We start from the raw sequence: 18,686 nt of genomic DNA, 5'->3' as shown, positions 1-18,686 counted from the left end.
TCAGATAAGTACAGTACAGATGTACCCCTTTTATTCCTCCATAGGGGCAGTGGATGGGAAGGAGTTGTTAAATTTCGAATTTCCCCCTGTGTCCTCTGCTTCAGGGTAACCAGAACGCAGGGTGCGGGAGACCGATGGGGCAAGCCACACCAGCCTAACGCTGGCCGTCTCTGCCCCAGTTGGGGGTGTACCACGAGTCTAGCCTTACTCCCTTTTGGAAATGCTGCCCTCCTGCTCTTTCTCCTCCTGATCCTCCTCCTGGCTGTCCCTCTGTCAGGAGAGGAAAAGGAGTTTGGCGGCTGGCGTTGGAGGTTAGTGGCCGCAGCAGAAATAGTCAGGGCACCAATGGAGGAGGGGGGGGTTGAGCAACATAGGTGGAGGGGGTGGCAAAAGAGCAGTCGAAACGTAACCGGACTGGTTGTGCTGATGATGCACCAAATCCTGAATGTCATGTGTCGGGCTGTCAGGCTGTCGGGTTGCATTCCAGCCTAGGCTCACCAGGCTCGTCGGTCCCACTCCACCTTGCTGCGCCTCACCTCGAGTGCGTTGTAGTATTAGACAGAGCCAGTCGATATGATGAGCTCATTTGATTTAGCTCTCCCGCATGCAGCATTTGGCAAAAGTGGCATGGAGGGAGTATCGCTCCATAATGTAATGCGTAGTCGGAAAAACTGACATGCACCTAATGATCTATGATGCTGCTGCACAAGGACGCTGCTGCATCTCTGAACCAAAGAAGCATTGGCATAGCCACTAGGTCCAAAAGGCAAGACCTATTGGCTATGCCAATGCTTGTTTGTGGTTGACATGGAACATTAATTCATTCCATTTGCTTGCAACTCTAGGGGTGTGACTTTCCAGTGTTTTAAGTTTAAGTAAATCTATCAAGAGAATGGGTGTAGAAGAGAAATGGGCACTCATATTACAGTCACAGCAGTAATATATCTTCCTCAAAATTATATGGCGGTGCTCTCATAGCGGGGAGTGATACACCCAACACCCCCAATTGCAATCTTAGAATTGACCAACAGAACTTGACAATGACGCACACGCAATTTATCATAAATCTGAGCACAAAAAACAGCAAGCAAGACGTCTTTTATTGGTTTGTTAATTTATTTTCAGGTGCTGTAGCCTCTTCTCAGAACTTTAGCCAACACGTGTTTTGTCGTATGGGGGGTGTCCCAACGACTTCATCAAGGCTGTATGAACCCGTAAGTCTTTCGCATCCAACCTCAATTCCGGTTATACTACCGACCCAGGAAATAAGTCATTTTCAGCGTACCAGTAGAGCAACCAGCGTTGCAAGGGATCCTTCCCGATGCAAAATCATGCCACTGCGGTCCGTAGTTAGTCAGCCATGGGACCGCTTTGTGTTATAGGCAAAGGCGGGAGAGTATTCCATGAAAAGTTAGTGGTTTGCGCACATCTGAGCAAGTCTGCTACAGACTGACATATTGTTAAGTTGCGTTGTGAAGTTGGCGAGGTCTTGTCCATTGAATGGTGGACAATTGTCTGTCTTTAAAACCTCAGGATCCCAAACAATATATCCACAGCTCGGATGACTAAGGGCAGTTGCTTGGTCAGTGGAAATCGAGAGTTGTGTCCATTACAAGGAGCATTTGTCAGGATGCAGTAGCCTCACAAAGACCAGGCTTTCTTTTTCTGGTTGTGATTATGCTCGTTATGTGTTTGCGGTAAGTTCCTTTATGATTTGAGCAGTAGCCAGTCATTCTTAGTAATGATCGCACTTAACTGACATCCGTGGCCTCAAGAGCTTTAAATTGCTCAGTGTCTGAGTGCAGGCCTTTTCAACTTTCAGAGTTAGAGGTGTTGCCTGGAACACTTGAAATACTTTGTGTAAGTCTCTGTCTTACTCCTCTCTTGATTTTCCAAATACAAGAATATAATCAGTATAGACTTATGAGTTGATACTGATGACTCTTCTGATGGCTTTTTGAAATATCTCAGCTACCTAGAATATTCCAAAAGTCAGCTTCTTGTACCAAAAGAGGATGAGGTCAGTAGTGAATCTTGTGAAGTATCTTGTATCTTTGTGCAATTCAGCCTGATGATACTCATTATTTGAATACAATTGGAGAAAATGGCTACACCATTAAGCGGTGACATCATGCTTATGTGCGATGGGTGTCCTTACATTCTGATGTCAACAAAAGATTTCTCAAAGAGAAATCAAAAAAGCCTAACCGTTTTTTGATTTCTCTTTGAGAAATCTTTTGTTGATTACAGTATTGGGAGGGTGAGCCTAGCCCCATTTTTCCTCTACCTCCCTTACCTTTTGTTCCTTACATTCTGATGGCCATGTTTGGAATCCTCGGGAGGCAGACAAACGTCCTTTCACTTCTGTGTTTTTCTTCAAGACCACTACTAACACCACACCACTACCCACTCCTGAACCCTAAAATACATTCCAGATCCCAAAAACTACCTGTGCCTTATGTATAACATTTTCTTACCACCCACAAAAACTACACATCACTAATCCCTAAAAACACCTCACCATTAAAACGACCTATCCCTGATCCGTAAACATTCCTTACCAGGCATACAAATTACTGTTTCTTGAACCCCAAAAATTCCTCACTACCCTTATTCACCCCTATTCCCCAGCCCCTACAAAACTCCTTACCACTTCTAAAAACGATTAATCTCTAAACCCTAAAAAAGTCCTCAATGCCCCTGAAAATGACCCGTCCATGAATCCCCAAAACTTCTTACTACCCTTAAAATCTACCAATGCCTGAACCTTGGGTCCATCACCTGTGTACTGGATTTGCCCTGTCCTCCGCCTCGTAGATTGGATTTATAATGGATCCCCGCCAACTTTCCAAGGGGCATATCAACAAGCGGCAGCGATAATTATCGCTCGCCGCCCTTATCGCCTGCTATCTCAGATAATTATCGCCATGCTAACGCTGTATTACCAACGCATAGCGCAATGGCGATAATTATTCCTGAGATACAGATGTTTTCCATGAAACATCGCTGGTTTCCCAGCGATATTTCATGGAAAAGGGCGATATCCTTGTTGATAGGGCTGGGTGGTCTCAGCCCTATAATCCACCACACATTGACTAACATTGTTTAGTCAAAGGAAAAGCAGGCGTAGGGAAAGTAGTGATAACCAAGGTTAGCGCTACTTTTCTTAATGCTCTGCTTGTTAGCGTGCCCATTAATAATTGGAGAAATGTCACTTAGCGACATTTCTCCAGTTATTTTGAGCTGGAACGCCCACTTTGCATCTCAATAGAGATGCAAAGGTGGGCGTTACAGGAAAGGGCGCTAAAGCAAGGTTTCACGCAGTAGCGTGACCTTGCTAATATTACAATAAAATTATCGCCGCTTTTCGGCCGAAAACGGCCACAAAAGCGGCAATAATTTTTTTTCACCGCCTTGTTGATATGCCCCTAAGATGTTACCATTTAGCTGTACGTCTCTGAATAGTGAGGCCAGTGTATTTGAAGGTTGCCTGCGACAGGTCATTTGGACCAGAGGTACCTTCCCGATGCCCCTCTACAGAATTTTGCAAACTGATGACGGTGAATATGTTGTTTCGTCTCTGATTTGGTCAAGTGGATGGCTTAAAAACCAAGGTAAAGGTGGTTCAAGCTTATTTCGTGCTACACCCTCTGTGTGTGGATGCTGATGATTTTTTGAGAAGATGGCGGCAAGAAGGGTGACCTATATCGATTCTGGGATATTTGAGTTGGTTATACTTCTTCCTGTTACGTGAAGCCTATTTATAGTTCCCCAAAAATATCTTGGGTTGCAAAGTTTGGGGTTATAGATTATTTTTGCCCAAAAGTCATCCCGGCTGCTTTTGGTATGCTTTCTTGAGCCCTTTTAGACCAATAGCAGGCTGCTGGAGGGGTGCTTGTTCAGGTGCCTTGCTAATTTCTTTTGCTCTCTTTTCAGATGTATGCACCATTTTAAGAGCTGGTCTTTTGGTCTTTTCAGGTGTATGCACCGTTTTAAGAGCTGGGCTTTTGGTCTTTTCAGGTGTATGCACCGTTTTGAGAGCTGGGCTTTTGGTCTTTTCCAGACTTGCGAGCTTTCGTATTGTAGATGTAGAAAATTGTTTTAGAAAAACTTCTCAGAAGCCTAACCAGATGGCAGTATAATGTTCGGTAGTGCTAATGAATTTTGTGATTAATATTTTTGCTTGTGATAGAAGGTCAGATATGGTTTCTTGCGACCAGTTTACTCATATCAGGTTTATCGTAGTGGTCGAGCTGACTTCTGGGTGGGCTTCTTTGCCTTCCGGGTGAATGCGAGTACGTTGGTTGCGGCAATCTTAGGAGACATTGGAGTATGGCTTGAAGGAAAGTTTACCCTTATTACTGCTCGCTGCTCCCTACATATCGCAACTTAGTCATTTTGGAAGACCAAGAAGGAAAAGAACTTACGGATCGAGCGTAACATTTTTAAGTTTGGAGGTCTGTGGGCGGTGCGACATTATCCTTTTGCCATACTGTTGCTGTGTCCACGGCCCATTCTCCTGCCTCTCCTGTAAGTTCAACTGCTTCAGGACCCTCACCAAACACACTTCCTCCACACTCAGCTCCGAACCCAACGACTTGAAATGCATCCTACTGAACACCCGCTCGGTCCACAGACACGCAACCGAACTCTGGGACCTAATTGACATTGTGTCACCTGACATCGCCTTCCTCGCTGAAACTTGGACGAATGCATCTTCTGCCCCCGACATCGCCATAGCCATACCGGACACTTACAAGATCATTCGAAAAGACCGCACCAATAAAAAAACTGGAGGAGGCATCGCCATCGTCCATAGAAACACCATCAAAATTACAACCAGATCTGACGACAATCTTGCAACCGCCGAACACCTCCACTTTCAGATCCACACCGACCCCAGGACCACCCTTAGAGGAACCCTCATTTACAGGCCCCCAGGCACCCGATCTCAATTCAGCGACGACATCACTGACTTCGTCAGCCCGCACGCCCTCGCCTCCGAGAACTACATTCTTCTAGGAGACCTCAACTACCACCTTGACAACATTCTCGACAACAACACCACCACCCTTCTGGACAACCTGTCCAATCTCGGACTCAAACAACTTGTTGACACCCCCACTCACACAGCCGGACACACGCTCGACCCTATCTTCACCTCCAGCAAGCACATCTCCTTCGATCACACTACAGCTCTCCACTGGACGGATCACAGCTGTGTTCACTTCAGCTACAAAACAACCCTGACCCACAACCATCCACAACCCATTCCCCGAAGAAAATGGAACAAAATCACCACCGACCAACTCCTCGCATCCCTCAGCCAAAACACTCCCACCCTAACAACGGACCCAGACCAAGCGGCCACAAACCTCAGGCAATAGATTACACACAGTGCGGACGAACTAGCACCCTTGAAAAAACACCAGTTGAAATCATTCAGCAAAAAGGCTCCCTGGTTCAATGATGACCTTAAAAAATCCAAGAAGACATGCCGCACCATGGAGAAGAATTGGAGAAAAGAACCAACCCCAGACAACATGGCCTCCCTCAAGACAGCCACCCGCAAACACCACCAACTGATTGGATCCGCCAAGAAATCAGCATTTAAGGACCGTCTCGACAACAATTCTCATAACAGCAAGGAACTCTTCAATATCGTCAAAGAATTCACCAACCCTCCCGCAGCATCCAACGACATCACTAACTCCCAAGACCTCTGCAATGCGCTATCCTCCTTCTTCTACAACAAAATTGCCGACATCCACAACAGCTTCAAGAATACTCCCAACGACCAACTCACCCCACCCCCTTCTGATCCCACCCCTCCAACTAACTACCTCAACTCCTGGAACCCAATCACCATTGAAGATACCATTCGCCTCATGAACTCAATCCACTCTGGATCACCTTCCGACCCCTGTCCCCACTACATCTTCAACAAAGCTGACTCCATCATCGCTCCCCAACTCCGCGATGTCATCAACTGCTCCTTCAACTCCGCCACCTTTCCAGAAATATGGAAACACGCCGAACTCAGCACCCTTCTGAAAAAACCGACAGCAGACCCCTCAGAACTGAAAAACTACCGACCCATTTCCCTCCTCCCTTTCCCGGCCAAAGTCATCGAGAAAGCCGTCAACAGCCAACTCGCAGCCTTCCTTGAATCCAACAACTCCCTGGATCCCTCACAGAACGGCTTTCGAGCTAAACACAGCACCGAGACCGCCCTCATTGCGGCGACTGACGACATCCGAGCACTCCTGGACAACGGTGAAACAGTGGCCCTCATTCTACTCGACCTCTCCGCCGCCTTCGACACTGTCTGTCACAACACCCTCATACAACGCCTCAACAACATCGGCATACAAGGAAAAGCCTTGGACTGGATCATCTCGTTCCTAGCCGGGAGAACACAGAGAGTCCGACTCCCCCCTTTCTACTCAGAGCCCACCGAAGTCATCTGCGGCGTACCTCAAGGCTCCTCACTCAGTCCCACCCTCTTCAACGTCTACATGAGTCCCCTCGCCTCCATCGCACGTCAACACAACCTCAACATCATCTCCTACGCCGACAACACCCAGCTAATCCTTTCCCTCACCAAAGACCCCAACACCGCCAAAAACAACCTTCACAAAGGTATGAAAGAAGTAGCCGAATGGATGAAACAGAGCCGCTTAAAACTCAACTCAGACAAAACGGAGGTGCTCATCCTTGGGTCCTCCCCCTCAGCTTGGGACGACTCCTGGTGGCCTTCCGCTTTGGGATCAGCGCCCACACCCACGGACCATGCACGTAACCTTGGCTTCATTCTAGACTCCTCTCTCTCAATGTCCAGACAAGTCAACGCCGTATCGTCCTCCTGCTTCAACGTCCTTCGCATTCTCAAAAAGATCTTCCGCTGGATCCCCCTCGAAACAAGAAAGACTGTCACCCATGCACTGGTCACGAGTCGACTGGACTATGGCAACACTCTCTACGCCGGAATTACAACAAAATTGCAGAAAAAGCTCCAGCGCATCCAAAACGCATCAGCGAGACTCATATTAGACATCCCGCGCCAAGAGCACATCACCGGTCACTTAAAAAACCTCCACTGGCTTCCCGTCAACAAAAGAATTACTTTCCGCCTTCTTACCCACGCACACAAGGCCCTTTATAATCTAGGACCCGAATGCCTCAACACCCGACTGTCCTTTTACTATCCTACCCGCCAACTAAGATCATCCAATCAAGCCCTCGCCGCAGTCCCGCGCATCCGAAAAACCACCATGGGTGGCAGATCCTTCTCCTTCCTGGCTGCCAAGACCTGGAACTCACTCCCCACCCACCTCCGCCTTACTCAGAATCACATCTCCTTCAGAAAAGAACTGAAAACTTGGCTATTCGATAAACAGTGAACCCCTCCCTCTAGCGCCTTGAGACCCTCTGGGTGAGTAGTGCGCTTTATAAATGCCTGAACTTGAACTTGAACTCGTGTCAAAAACGCCCTACAGAAATAAAGAAAGTAAATGTGTGAGATTCAGGCATGGAAGCTTCTGAATTCGGAGCAATTGTTCTTTTGTGAATGATCCACGGGGTTTAACCCCCGCAGACGCTGGTATTGGTGTTCTTATCGAGCTGAGGATTTCTGTGTTAATCCGGTATCTATTCATAAAAGACGTATATCGGAACTGATTAAGAAGGAGCTTATATTCATAATTGGAGTGCGTGTTTTTACCCTTCCCGGGTGGAGTGGCCCCTCCTTCCCCCCCCCCCCCCCCTATTTTGGGGCAGTATATCAGGCAGGTCTTGATGAAGGTAGCATTCTATCACCGTACAGCCACCGAAATGCGTCGAATGCGGCCTTCATAACATCCTGCCATTGTGCAGTTTTTGTCTTTGGTCACCCCAGTTACTTTGTCATTCTGCAATTGTGTTCCCCAGATATATTATGAATGTGAAGGCGTGTCTGGGTATGTGTGAGTCGAGTTTAATTGGGTTGTTGTGATGTCTTTGATTATCTCTCCCCGGGCTTTCATGATTTGATCAGATGTATTGTGTTTTGTATGTATGTTGATTTGTGATTTAATCATGTTGTAATATGATATTTGTAATAATATTTATGGATTTGTATAAGTTATGAAAAAGGATCTTACAAAATGAAATGAAAATAAAAAATTGTATATTTTTCAGGAATGTTGGTAACATTTTTCTAGTGGGTTTACGCATTAGCCTTGGCGCTCACAGGCGGTACTGGGTTTAATTCCTGTGCATAAATAACTTTGGTCACGAGGGAGCTTTGTATTTGGGCTTGTTTGTGTATTCACGGGGCTATTCCTATCAGAAAAAGCTGACACAAATGATCGCTGCGTGTGGTATATTTTATTGAGAAGTGTTTGACCATGGGAATCAGGGGCACTGAAATAATTGTGTAGGCGATTAGGGATTGGGAGGTTAGACGCTGGTAAGTATAGTTTGGTGGGTTATCATCAGGGAACCTTCCATTGATGAACCTCATTTTAAGGAACTCCAGTGTCCAAACAAAATTCTCACCTCTTAGATCTTGTTGCCTGGATTTTAAAACGGCCTGGGTGGGGATGTTCCAGAATTTATTATCGATCCTCTGAGGTGTACATTAAATTTGAACTGAACTCGCCGGTCATTATTATATCTCATGTGAGGTTGAGTTGCTTGTGCCTAGATTTTGTAGCTATTATTTTCTCTGTTAAGGATTTCTTCTTGACACTGTTAAGATGTATATATACATCGAAAAGTAGTACCGGGGTCTACTGTCCTGTGACCAATCGGCTCGATGATTTGGAGGTCTGGATCTACGTGTGGTAGTTCTTCCGTAGTAATATTTAAACTGAGTGAAATGTAGACCGCAAAGCCACCCTTGGGTCGTCCATGTTTTTTGATTTCGTAGCCAGAATTTGGTAGGACAGAAAGTCTTCTACTGGGAGCTCTACCAGTGACCAAGGTGAGTTGGAGTTGGAGTTTAGGATTGGAAGGAGCAGAGACATGAGTCAGGAGCTGACAAGAGGAAGGAGAAGTTTAAAGCAGTTTAATGTAGGTCATTCTGACAGAGTCCTTTGCACAGGTAGCACATGGGGTAGCTCATATTTTGAAAGTTAACCAGGACTTTTTTTGGCTTGTCCTGCAAGAGGTGTCAGCTTTACAAAGGCCACACATAAGATTCTCTGTAACAATAGCACTTCCTTCTTCAATAGAATCTCTGTTGGTAAGAGGCAGACCCTGAGGTAAACAGAATGCAGGTGAGCTGCCAAGAGTCCACAATTCAGAAGCATTAGGGTTAACCGAGTGTATCCCTCTCTGTGCCAGGTTTGTTACAGGACAGTCAGCTGAATAAGTAAGAGGGCGACAGTGGATGAGTGGGACGATGGACATAGATCTAGAGAGTACTTATATAGGAAGAAAATATGTCAGAAACAGAAAGAAGTTAGAACAGGGATCTGTTGATCTATTGAAAGAACCTGCTAGCATCAACATAGTGCCCTGACTATGTGACCAGTTCAAGGGCCGGATCACACCCCTCTGGCCAATCGAGCCATACGAAGAACTCTACACCTGATGACTTCAGGTTAAAGAAAGTTTAACCTCACATTGACTTGAGTGGACACTTCTCACCTCTTGTTCACCGAAGATGAAATATCCATGTTTGATGTTGGATTTCACTGGACTGGTGATGCAAGTAACCCCAGAATGTCTGCTGCTGATCACCTAGGCAAAGACAAGACAAGACAAGAGACAGATGGATTTACGAGTATGAGTGCCATATCCAGAGATAATAGCGGAAATGACTAATAAGATGTGAAATGCTGAATGGAATAAAACAGCATGGAGCAAAATAGACAAAAAGGGAGAAGCAAACAATGTAAACAGAGGATTTTGGGAGAAATACACAAAGAATGGCACTTATACAGATGCAACTGAAAAAGTTAACTTGATAGAGATCGATAAAAATAGAAAGATGCAAACACGAAACAAATCAAAGATAAAAAAAATATTTTTCCCCATATTAAAAGTGACGCACAGGCGAGAGAAGGGTCTTGTAAATAAGCCTCAAAGCAACAGAGCCAAAATGACAGGCAAGGATGAAGGAAGCTTAAATTGGATAATCCATGAAGAAAGATCTGGGACAAAAGCAAGAGAGCGGGAGAGAAATTGACAAAATACCAAGAGATATAGTCAAAAACAGGAAAAGAAATTGAAGAGATGGACTTGCCGCCAAAGAGCGAGGAGAGTCACACTTCTGTTAAGGCCAAAATAAATATTTCCACTTTTTGCAATACACAATTCTGTATGGGAACAGCACCAGCCTTCTTCAGATGCTTCCAGACTATATTTTAACTCAATTAGTAAGTAGTTACTTAAAGTTATTCAATTGATCTCCTTTAGCGCCCTGCATTGCTGTAGCTCTGCAATTAAGTTTATGCACCTGGAAGGCCTGATTCTCAAGTACGTGTTTTAGTCTATAAACAGTCATTTCTTTGATTTGTCTAATAATTTTTATACCTGCTCAAAGTACTATCCAAGTCTTTCCATTAACACGCATTTTAAATGTACTGCCATTTTTTACATCAATGTTATACACTGCCTATTCATACTGGTGGTTCAAGTAAGCACGTCTTTGTTTTGAGGTTGGTATCAAGAAGTGAGAATTACAAGTTCAGTGAAGCCAACTTTCTACTGTATCCCACTGTATCATGCATTTAAGGTCTTCTTGCGAGAGGAGCTAGGCGCCAGTTTGTTAGCTGCTATCAAATGTTTTGTATAGATCATATGTTCAATCCTCCGCTTTGCTGCATTACAGAAAATGTATAAAGAAATGGGAAATTGATGTACATTTTGCATTATATGCTCCAACGGCTCTGACGGCGAATCGTTGGTCCACTGCCTGGCAGTAGTCCAAATTCACACCTGGAATATTTTTGCTGCTTTTACCAATACACACGTGTTTAACTTCAGTGGGCCTCTAGGACTGTTGTTTTTCTTCCACAGATTCACTCACCTATTTGCCATATGAAAAACATCTCTCAAGACCCTCAACAGTCTTGTATCTGAGTTAAAGATGTGCTCCTGGATCCAACTCAACTCCTCGTACCATAATTCACTCTCATACCTGCCCCGTGCTGTGGTGATATCCGGTCAGGCGCAGACTGCCGTCCCCGAGGGGAGCGTCTTTCACCCTGTCCACCACAAAGCCCAGGCGATTCCTCCCAAGGTCTGCATCTTCTTTGTCTCCTTGGCGGTTTTCGTCTGTCGTCCCATGAACCCTCTTTTCTCCTGTTGTCCTGTTTTCACTGGAATAGACCATAGCTTATATTGATATTTTGTCACAATCACTACATTTATACAAAATTAGGAACTTTGTGATAAAGTTCTACTACTGAGGAGGATCAGAAGACGTCTGACTGACTATGAACGTCATGAAATAATCAAGAAACCATCTTACGAGTCTGCACAACAGTTTCTTGAATTACAATAACACTATTGTAATCCATGTTTAATATTGGGTTTGATGTGAGATGTAGATTGCTCACAATTCTGATTTAATTGTTAATTAATTAACAGTGAATAACGGGGATGTTTGTCAACTAGGGGTTGTGAGACAATGCGAGAGGTACTACTCGCTGTGTTCACTTTTGACTAGGGGATATCTGCTCTTGGTCTAGCCTTTGGACTCTAACTGTTGCCCGGGGATGGCAGAAGAGATATGCTTGATGTTCATGCGCCACAACACCAAGTAGAAACTCAATAATGGAATAAGTTGAAGGAAACCGGTTACATTTCATCCACAGCTGAATGTCTGTATAGAGCTTATGTCATTTGGACAAAACCAAGCTACTATGTCTCCGGTAAAACAAAACCATCAGAGGTTGTAATGGCATAACCATGCATTAACGTTTTGCACATAGACATTAAATAACCTAGACAAAATAGAGAACCCACTTGGAACTCCACCAGTGACAGAGCTCTAAGTGCCCTCAAAGTCTTCTGAAATGGCACATGCCAGGCGTCAACTTCACGTGCTTGGACAAAGGCACTTTCATAAAAGCAATAACCTCACTCCTTACAGAATAAAGACCAGGGCACAACAAACTGCCTCCCATATAAAGCAAGAGACCATACCACTTCAAGCCTCCCTCCTTATAGAACCACATAGAAAGACACAACATATCTCCCTCCTACTATAACAGAAATAGTCAAGGAAAAAACACACCAACGTGCTAGGAACAAGAGAAAATAATACAATCTTCTTCCACGCAGAGCAACAGATAAAGCACAACTAACACCCCTCCAAATAGAATAACAAACAAGAACACAACACACCTGCCTCCTAAGACACCAACAACACAGTCCAGGACAAACACACCTTTGTCCTAATAGAATAACAACAGAGAAGGACACCACAAACCTCCATATAGAGCAACAGACTATTACAACAACAGTAACAAGGACACAACACACCTGTCTACTTAAAGAAGAGCAAACGACCAGAGCAAAACTCCCCTCTGTTCTAAAATAACAATAATTGACAAGAACACAACACCTTCCTCATTTGACAACAACAATATATCAAGACCCAACACACAACTTTGCTTACAGAACAAGAACAAAACAAAGCACAACAAACGCATGTAGCTGGTCTGCTTCATTTGACGGTGATGAACTTCACCTGATCTGAAACTGACTCTTTCAGGCATTTCTGGTAATTAGAAATGCCCCCTTAATGCTGAACGCAATGAAGTTTCCCTGGAGACTGCCCTGAGTTCACAGGGGATCTGATACATGCATTTCCTATACCTTGACCCACAATATATTACATTTCACCCCACTAGGCAATATAGTTTAGAGCATCATGAAGAAAATAGAAACTTATTAAAAACACACTCACACGGAACAAAGATTATTGAGTGTTTTTACCTGTCGTGGTACCTGGAGTACTGATTGGGAGCATCGACAGCGCATGTGCCAATCACTGGGGAGTGCCACCGGGAAAGAATGGGAGGCAGAAAAGTTTAGGAGAGAAAGAAAGAAGGGTGGCAGAACAAAGGGGAGAGTACAAGAAATCCTGCAGATTAAGGGGCCAAAAATAATGGAAAACTGAAAAGACCTTTAGAAAGACAAAGAAAGAGAGAAAAAGGAGAGATGACAGAGAGGATGGAAGGAAGAGGCTTAGCAGTACAATAGCAAGGAAAGTAAAAGTATACCAATGATGGGGACTGGAGTGGAATGTAGAAAGAGGGAATGAGCACAGGAGGGATAGAAGATAGGAGCAGGACCAACGCTAAAAGGGAGAGCAGAGAAGGAAAGAGGAGTGGTGGATGGTAAAGAAAGGAGATGGAGTGAACAAGTGCTGGAGAAGGAGAAACTAAGAGAATGCAGAGCCGGGTTAGAGAGTTTACCAAAGGTGGATAAGTCTCAGTGACCTTCTGCCAGGCTTATACCAATGACAAGTGAATACATCTTGAATGTGACTAACCCTATTCAAGCACCTCTAGTCTTTTAGAGGTTGGTCATAAGTCTTCCCTTGATGCCCCTATAAGTCACCTCCTGAACAGAAAGAGATTGAAAGAAGGGGCAGGAGAGGAAGAGATAGAGGCAGGAAAAAGAAAAAGAAAGAGGTAATAAGAGAGACTGACAGAGTGCCCTGGCTACTATCTTGCTAATATATTATGCAACTGAACAAGGTGAGAAGAAGGAGATCATATAAACATATATTACACCACAGTGTAATATATATGTGTGTGAGTGTATATATAATATATAATGTATACATATATATATATATGGCGGCATGCTGAGCAGAATTATGCACAAATAAAGGCACCTTTGTTTCGGACCCAAATTGGGTTCCATTCATCCTCATTTTTACCAGTTGAATCATAAATTGGTGGTGCTGCAAGCGCCTGGCGGATATTTGTTCACATATATATATATATATATATATATATATATATATATATATATATATATATATATCGATTCAAAGTCCTGTAACCCCAGCCTTCAACGCTGCGTTATACCCAGGTACGGATCACTCAGACACAAAGCGTTTGTAGATATCTAGGGCCAGATGTAGGTAATCCCCGATTACCGATTCTTAAATACCGAATCATACCGATTCGGTATTTAAGAACTGGCAATCGGGATGTAGGTATATTTACCGAATTAATTACCAAATCGGTATGATTCGGAAATTAATGAATCGGTATTTACCGAGTCAGTAACTGCCATTGTTTCCTATGGGCCTTGAGGCCCATAGGAATCAATGTCAATTACCGAATCGGTAAATACCGATTCGGTAATTGGGGGGAATATTGAAGGGTGGCAGGGTGTCACTTTGACACCCTGTTGCACCCCTCAATTGTGCATGGGTGCACATATTGCTGACATACATGCCCTGAGGGCATGTATGTCTGCAACATGGCACTGTTGAAAAAGAATAAAAAATGCTTTTTAAATGGTTTTCTTAATTTACCACTGTGAGAAGTTGGCCTGATGTGCAGTGTTCACTATTCTAGTGATCACTATATATCAGTCCAAACAACCCTTATTGATGATTGGTTGTAAGTCAACCTTATAGACCAGCTATCCTAGTAGCATGGATACGAGCAGTCTAAGGCTAAGACTCTAGAGGGCGTGTTAAGCCAGCTGTTTTACCATCACATTACCCCTTGAACACCCAGTGAAAGGACACCACACAAGTGTTATGAAAATAAACAGTGTATTTATTAGAATCACAACAACCCTGTGCTCTTTATGAGGACAGGGTGCTAGGCACACAACAAAACTCTTACGAAAATACTTAAGTTAGCACGTTATACACAAATGCCCGAGGGGCACGAAAAACCATATACTTAAAAAGTGGAATGCGAAATTACTAGCAGGTAAGTACAGTACTAATAGGCTTTGGAATCGCTAGGACTTGACTATAGAATCGTTAGACTACTTCTAGGAGACCTAGGGGACTCGGGTGCAGAGTGTGCACTCTCACGCGGGATGCGGGACAAAGTCTATGGAGGCTAGTAAAGGCAAAGTTAGTGTTCACGGGCGAACCCGACCTGGTAGGAAGAAAACGACAGTGGATCCTGACCCTAGGATAGTGAGGCTATGCTGGGACACCGAAGTGCCGAAGTTACCTAGCCCAGGGGCTGCAGCTGCATAGGTCTGAAAAGACGTCGGGGATCTCGTTGCCGGACCAGGAGCCTGGAAGAAGGAAGTTGCTGGCAGGCGACCAGTGAAGGAAAGTTCGTTGGATCCAAGCCTGGATCAAGGAAGAAGAAAACCTGAAAGCAGAGGGGACCAAGTTCTTGAATCACTAGCCAGTGATTAAGTGGGCACCAGGATGGCACCGGGCGAAGTCACCGCAGTCAGGTGAGTGGGCGACGCTGGCTCTGCAGATCTCACGGACCAGGAGGCGTTGTCGGCGACCAGGATGGAGAGGCGAGCTGTCCCACGATGGATGAAGCTGTCGGCGTCGGAGTTACCCAGGATTGGGCAACAAGCCTTGGCTAATTCAAGCCCACGCGGTGGACTCAAAATGGCGTCTTGAGTGGACCAGGAGGGTCCGGGGTGCTCCTCTTTTGGAAGGGAGCAAGGGCCAGCCTGGAGCAACCAGACCAGCAGCAGAAATGTCGTCGGGCGTCGTTCAGGAGGCCACAAGCCAGCGGGCTAGTAGCCAAACAACGCGGTGAGCAGCAAAAAGCAGAAGGGCCCCACGCAGATCGTGGAGATGCTGGGAGGCTGCACTTCGGTGCTGGAGCTGCTCAGGGTCGGGGCTTCTCGGACCCCAAAGCACTCACCAGGAAATTACTCGGCGGGCTTGCTGGAAAGAAGTCGTGCAGTCTTGAAGATGGCCGGTCCCTCGAGGTCTCGTCACACCCACGAATCTCAGCGTGACTGATGATGCAGGTAGAGGTCGGAGGTGCCAGGGAAGCCGGTTCTCGTCGAGCTGGGCAGTCTTGATCCGGAGGAGAGACTTGCAGCAGACCGCAGTGTTCTTAAGATGGTGCCTGCGGATGCAGGGTGACTACTCCTTAGTCACAAGGGAGAAATCTTAGGAAGAAGTCTTGAGTTCCTTTCGTGGAAAGTAGTTTCAGGATTCAAAGATGATCTGATTTGGAAGGGGGCCAGTTCCTACCTTTATCCTGTAAAAAGGGGCTGGCACGCGACTAAGTCCTGCCCTATGGGTGGGACTAGGAGGGGGGTGGTTACACCCACTTCCTTGGCGGGCTTTTCCCCAGCACAGGGTCTGGAGTGACCCTGGGACTGGTTCCAGCCAGCCTATGCACAGTGAGCACCGGGGTGCCACGTGCAGTCACCTTCCTCTAAAGCCCTGCCTACCTACAATACACAAAACCCTGTCTGGGACGGTGCTGGCACCGCCCCTGGCAGGAAACCCTTTGTCCTTATCTCCTGCTCTGGGAGGACTCCCAGCAGCAGGAGGGCAGACTTGTGTCTCGGTGGCAGCATCCATTTTGTGGAGCTGAGGCTCTGTTTGACTTTAACCGGGGTTAGGGGTTACATACATGTCGTGTCCCTCTAGAAGGGTGGAATGCTAACCCCGTCGCCAGAATTGGCGAGGGGTTAGTATTCCAATTCGTATGACACCTTACTCGACATGTTTTGATAAAGCGATACCAGAGTTGGCATATAACCGCGAGGATTATAATGCACTTAAGAGTATATGGTATGCGATATCATGGAAACGGCTAAGGGATGGATCCCGAAAGCCGCAGACAGGCTCAGCTCATGCCAGAGCACCATCTCACACGATTCCAAGCACTCTGCCTTCAGGATTGTTAAGGCCTGCCATAGGAGTGACTGATAGGAGATCTGTGTGTCCATTTTAGGGTTAGATATAGGTATACTATATCTAAAGCAAAGGGTGAGTACACCACCTTGCCCCAGCTGTCGTGCAGCCAGTTGTGTCAGTTTAGTTAGTCAGCCCAGGGGTGGCATAATAAATGCTTCAGCCCCAGGGAGACTTCTGGGTACACCTCAGCCCTGGGTACAGGGACTTGGAGAGGGCCCAGTGCCAATTCAGTACCTGAGTACAATTTGGATAGAGAGAACAGCTAGGCTGTGGGTCTGATTAGCAGGCCCACAGCCAGGGAAAGTCGTAAACCAGTGCAGCAAAAAGCAAAAAAATCTGGGTGATCATAGGATTGCAGACCCTACTCTCCTACATGACCCCCCCCCCAAACTTTGGGACAATAAACTAACCTTGACCAGGTGAGTCTTCTTGCTCTAAGTGGAAATACCTGGAGAGCCCATCAGCATTGCTGTGATCAGTACCAGGTCTATGCTCCACTGTAAAATCCATCCCCTGTAGGGAAATGGACCACCTAAGCAGTTTGGGGTTTTCACCCTTCATCTGATTTAGCCACAAGAGGGGCTTATGGTCTGTCTGAATGGTGAAGTGAGTGCCAAACAAGTAGGCCCTCAGCTTCTTCAGGGCCCAGACCACAGCAAAGGCCTCCCTCTCAATAGCTGACCAATTTTTCTTTCTGGGTGTCAACCTCCTACTAATGAAAGCAATAGGCTGATCATTACCATCAAAATTCAGTTGAGACAGAACAGCCCCCACCCCCAACTCAGAAGCATCTGTTTGGACAATGAATGGCTTGGAGTAATCTGGACTCTTTAGGATAGGTGCTGTGCACATGGCCTGCTTTAGGTCATTGAATGCTTTCTGACAGCTTGCTGTCCACTGAACTTTCTTTGGCATCTTTTTGCTTGTCAGGTCATTAAGAGGGGTCACTATGGACCCATAATTTCTGACAAACTTCCTATAGTACCCAGTCAGGCCCAAGAAAGCTCGAACCTGAGTCTGGGTGATTGGAGGAGTCCAGTCCTTGATGGCCTGTATCTTACTCTCCAGTGGCTGAACCTGGCCTCCACCTACAAGGTGGCCCAGGTATACCACCTGTGTCTGCCCTATCTGGCACTTGGTGGCCTTGATAGTGAGGCCTGCCTTTTGCAGGGCCTCTAACACTTTCCTCAGGTGGACCAGGTGATCCTCCCAGGTGGAGCTAAAGACAGCAATATCGTCTAGATATGCTGCACAGAAGTCATCCAGCCCAGTGAGGACTTGATTCACCAACCTTTGGAAGGTGGCAGGTGCATTTTTCAGTCCAAAGGGCATTACCACAAATTGATAATGCCCTCCAGGGGTAGAAAATGCTGTCTTGGGTTTGGCCTCCTCAGCTAACCTGATTTGCCAATACCCAGCTGTCAAATCAAATGTACTTAAGAAGTTGGCAGAAGCCAATTTATCTATAAGTTCATCTGCTCTTGGTATTGGGTGGGCATCAGTCTTAGTGACTGCATTGAGGCCTCTGTAGTCTACGCAAAACCTCATCTCTTTCTTACCACCCTGGGTGTGAGGTTTTGGCACTAGAACTACTGGGCTAGCCCAAGGGCTATCTGAGGGCTCAATGACTCCCAGCTCCAACATTTTCTGCACTTCAGTTTTGATGCAGTCTCTAACATGATCAGGCTGTCTGTAGATTTTACTCTTGACAGGCAGACTGTCTCCAGTGTCAACATCATGGGTACACCAATCAGTTTGGCTGGGTGTCAGAGAGAACATATGTCTGTAGGATTGCAGAACTTGCCTGCAATCCTGTTGCTGATGTTCAGTGAGGCTGCCACAAAAGACAACACCATCA

General features: G+C 45.8%; 1 protein-coding gene across 1 annotated transcript in view; it reads right to left on the bottom strand.

Annotated features, from left to right (window-relative positions):
- Window positions 1-18,686, bottom strand: part of LOC144760234 (uncharacterized) — a 303,345-nt gene that overhangs the window by 213,387 nt on the left and 71,272 nt on the right. The window contains exons 8-9 of the mRNA XM_078646520.1: window positions 11,129-11,309; window positions 9,634-9,726 (exon numbers count right to left, since the gene is read on the bottom strand). Of these exons, the coding sequence (XP_078502646.1) occupies window positions 9,634-9,726; window positions 11,129-11,309 (274 nt within the window). The remainder of the gene's footprint in view (window positions 1-9,633; window positions 9,727-11,128; window positions 11,310-18,686) is intronic.

This window comes from Lissotriton helveticus, chromosome 1_1, assembly GCF_964261635.1.
Source record: "Lissotriton helveticus chromosome 1_1, aLisHel1.1, whole genome shotgun sequence".
NCBI classification, from domain to species: Eukaryota; Metazoa; Chordata; class Amphibia; order Caudata; family Salamandridae; genus Lissotriton; species Lissotriton helveticus.
Note: the sequence above shows the minus strand (reverse complement) of the source record. Positions and strands in the feature narration are given on the sequence as shown.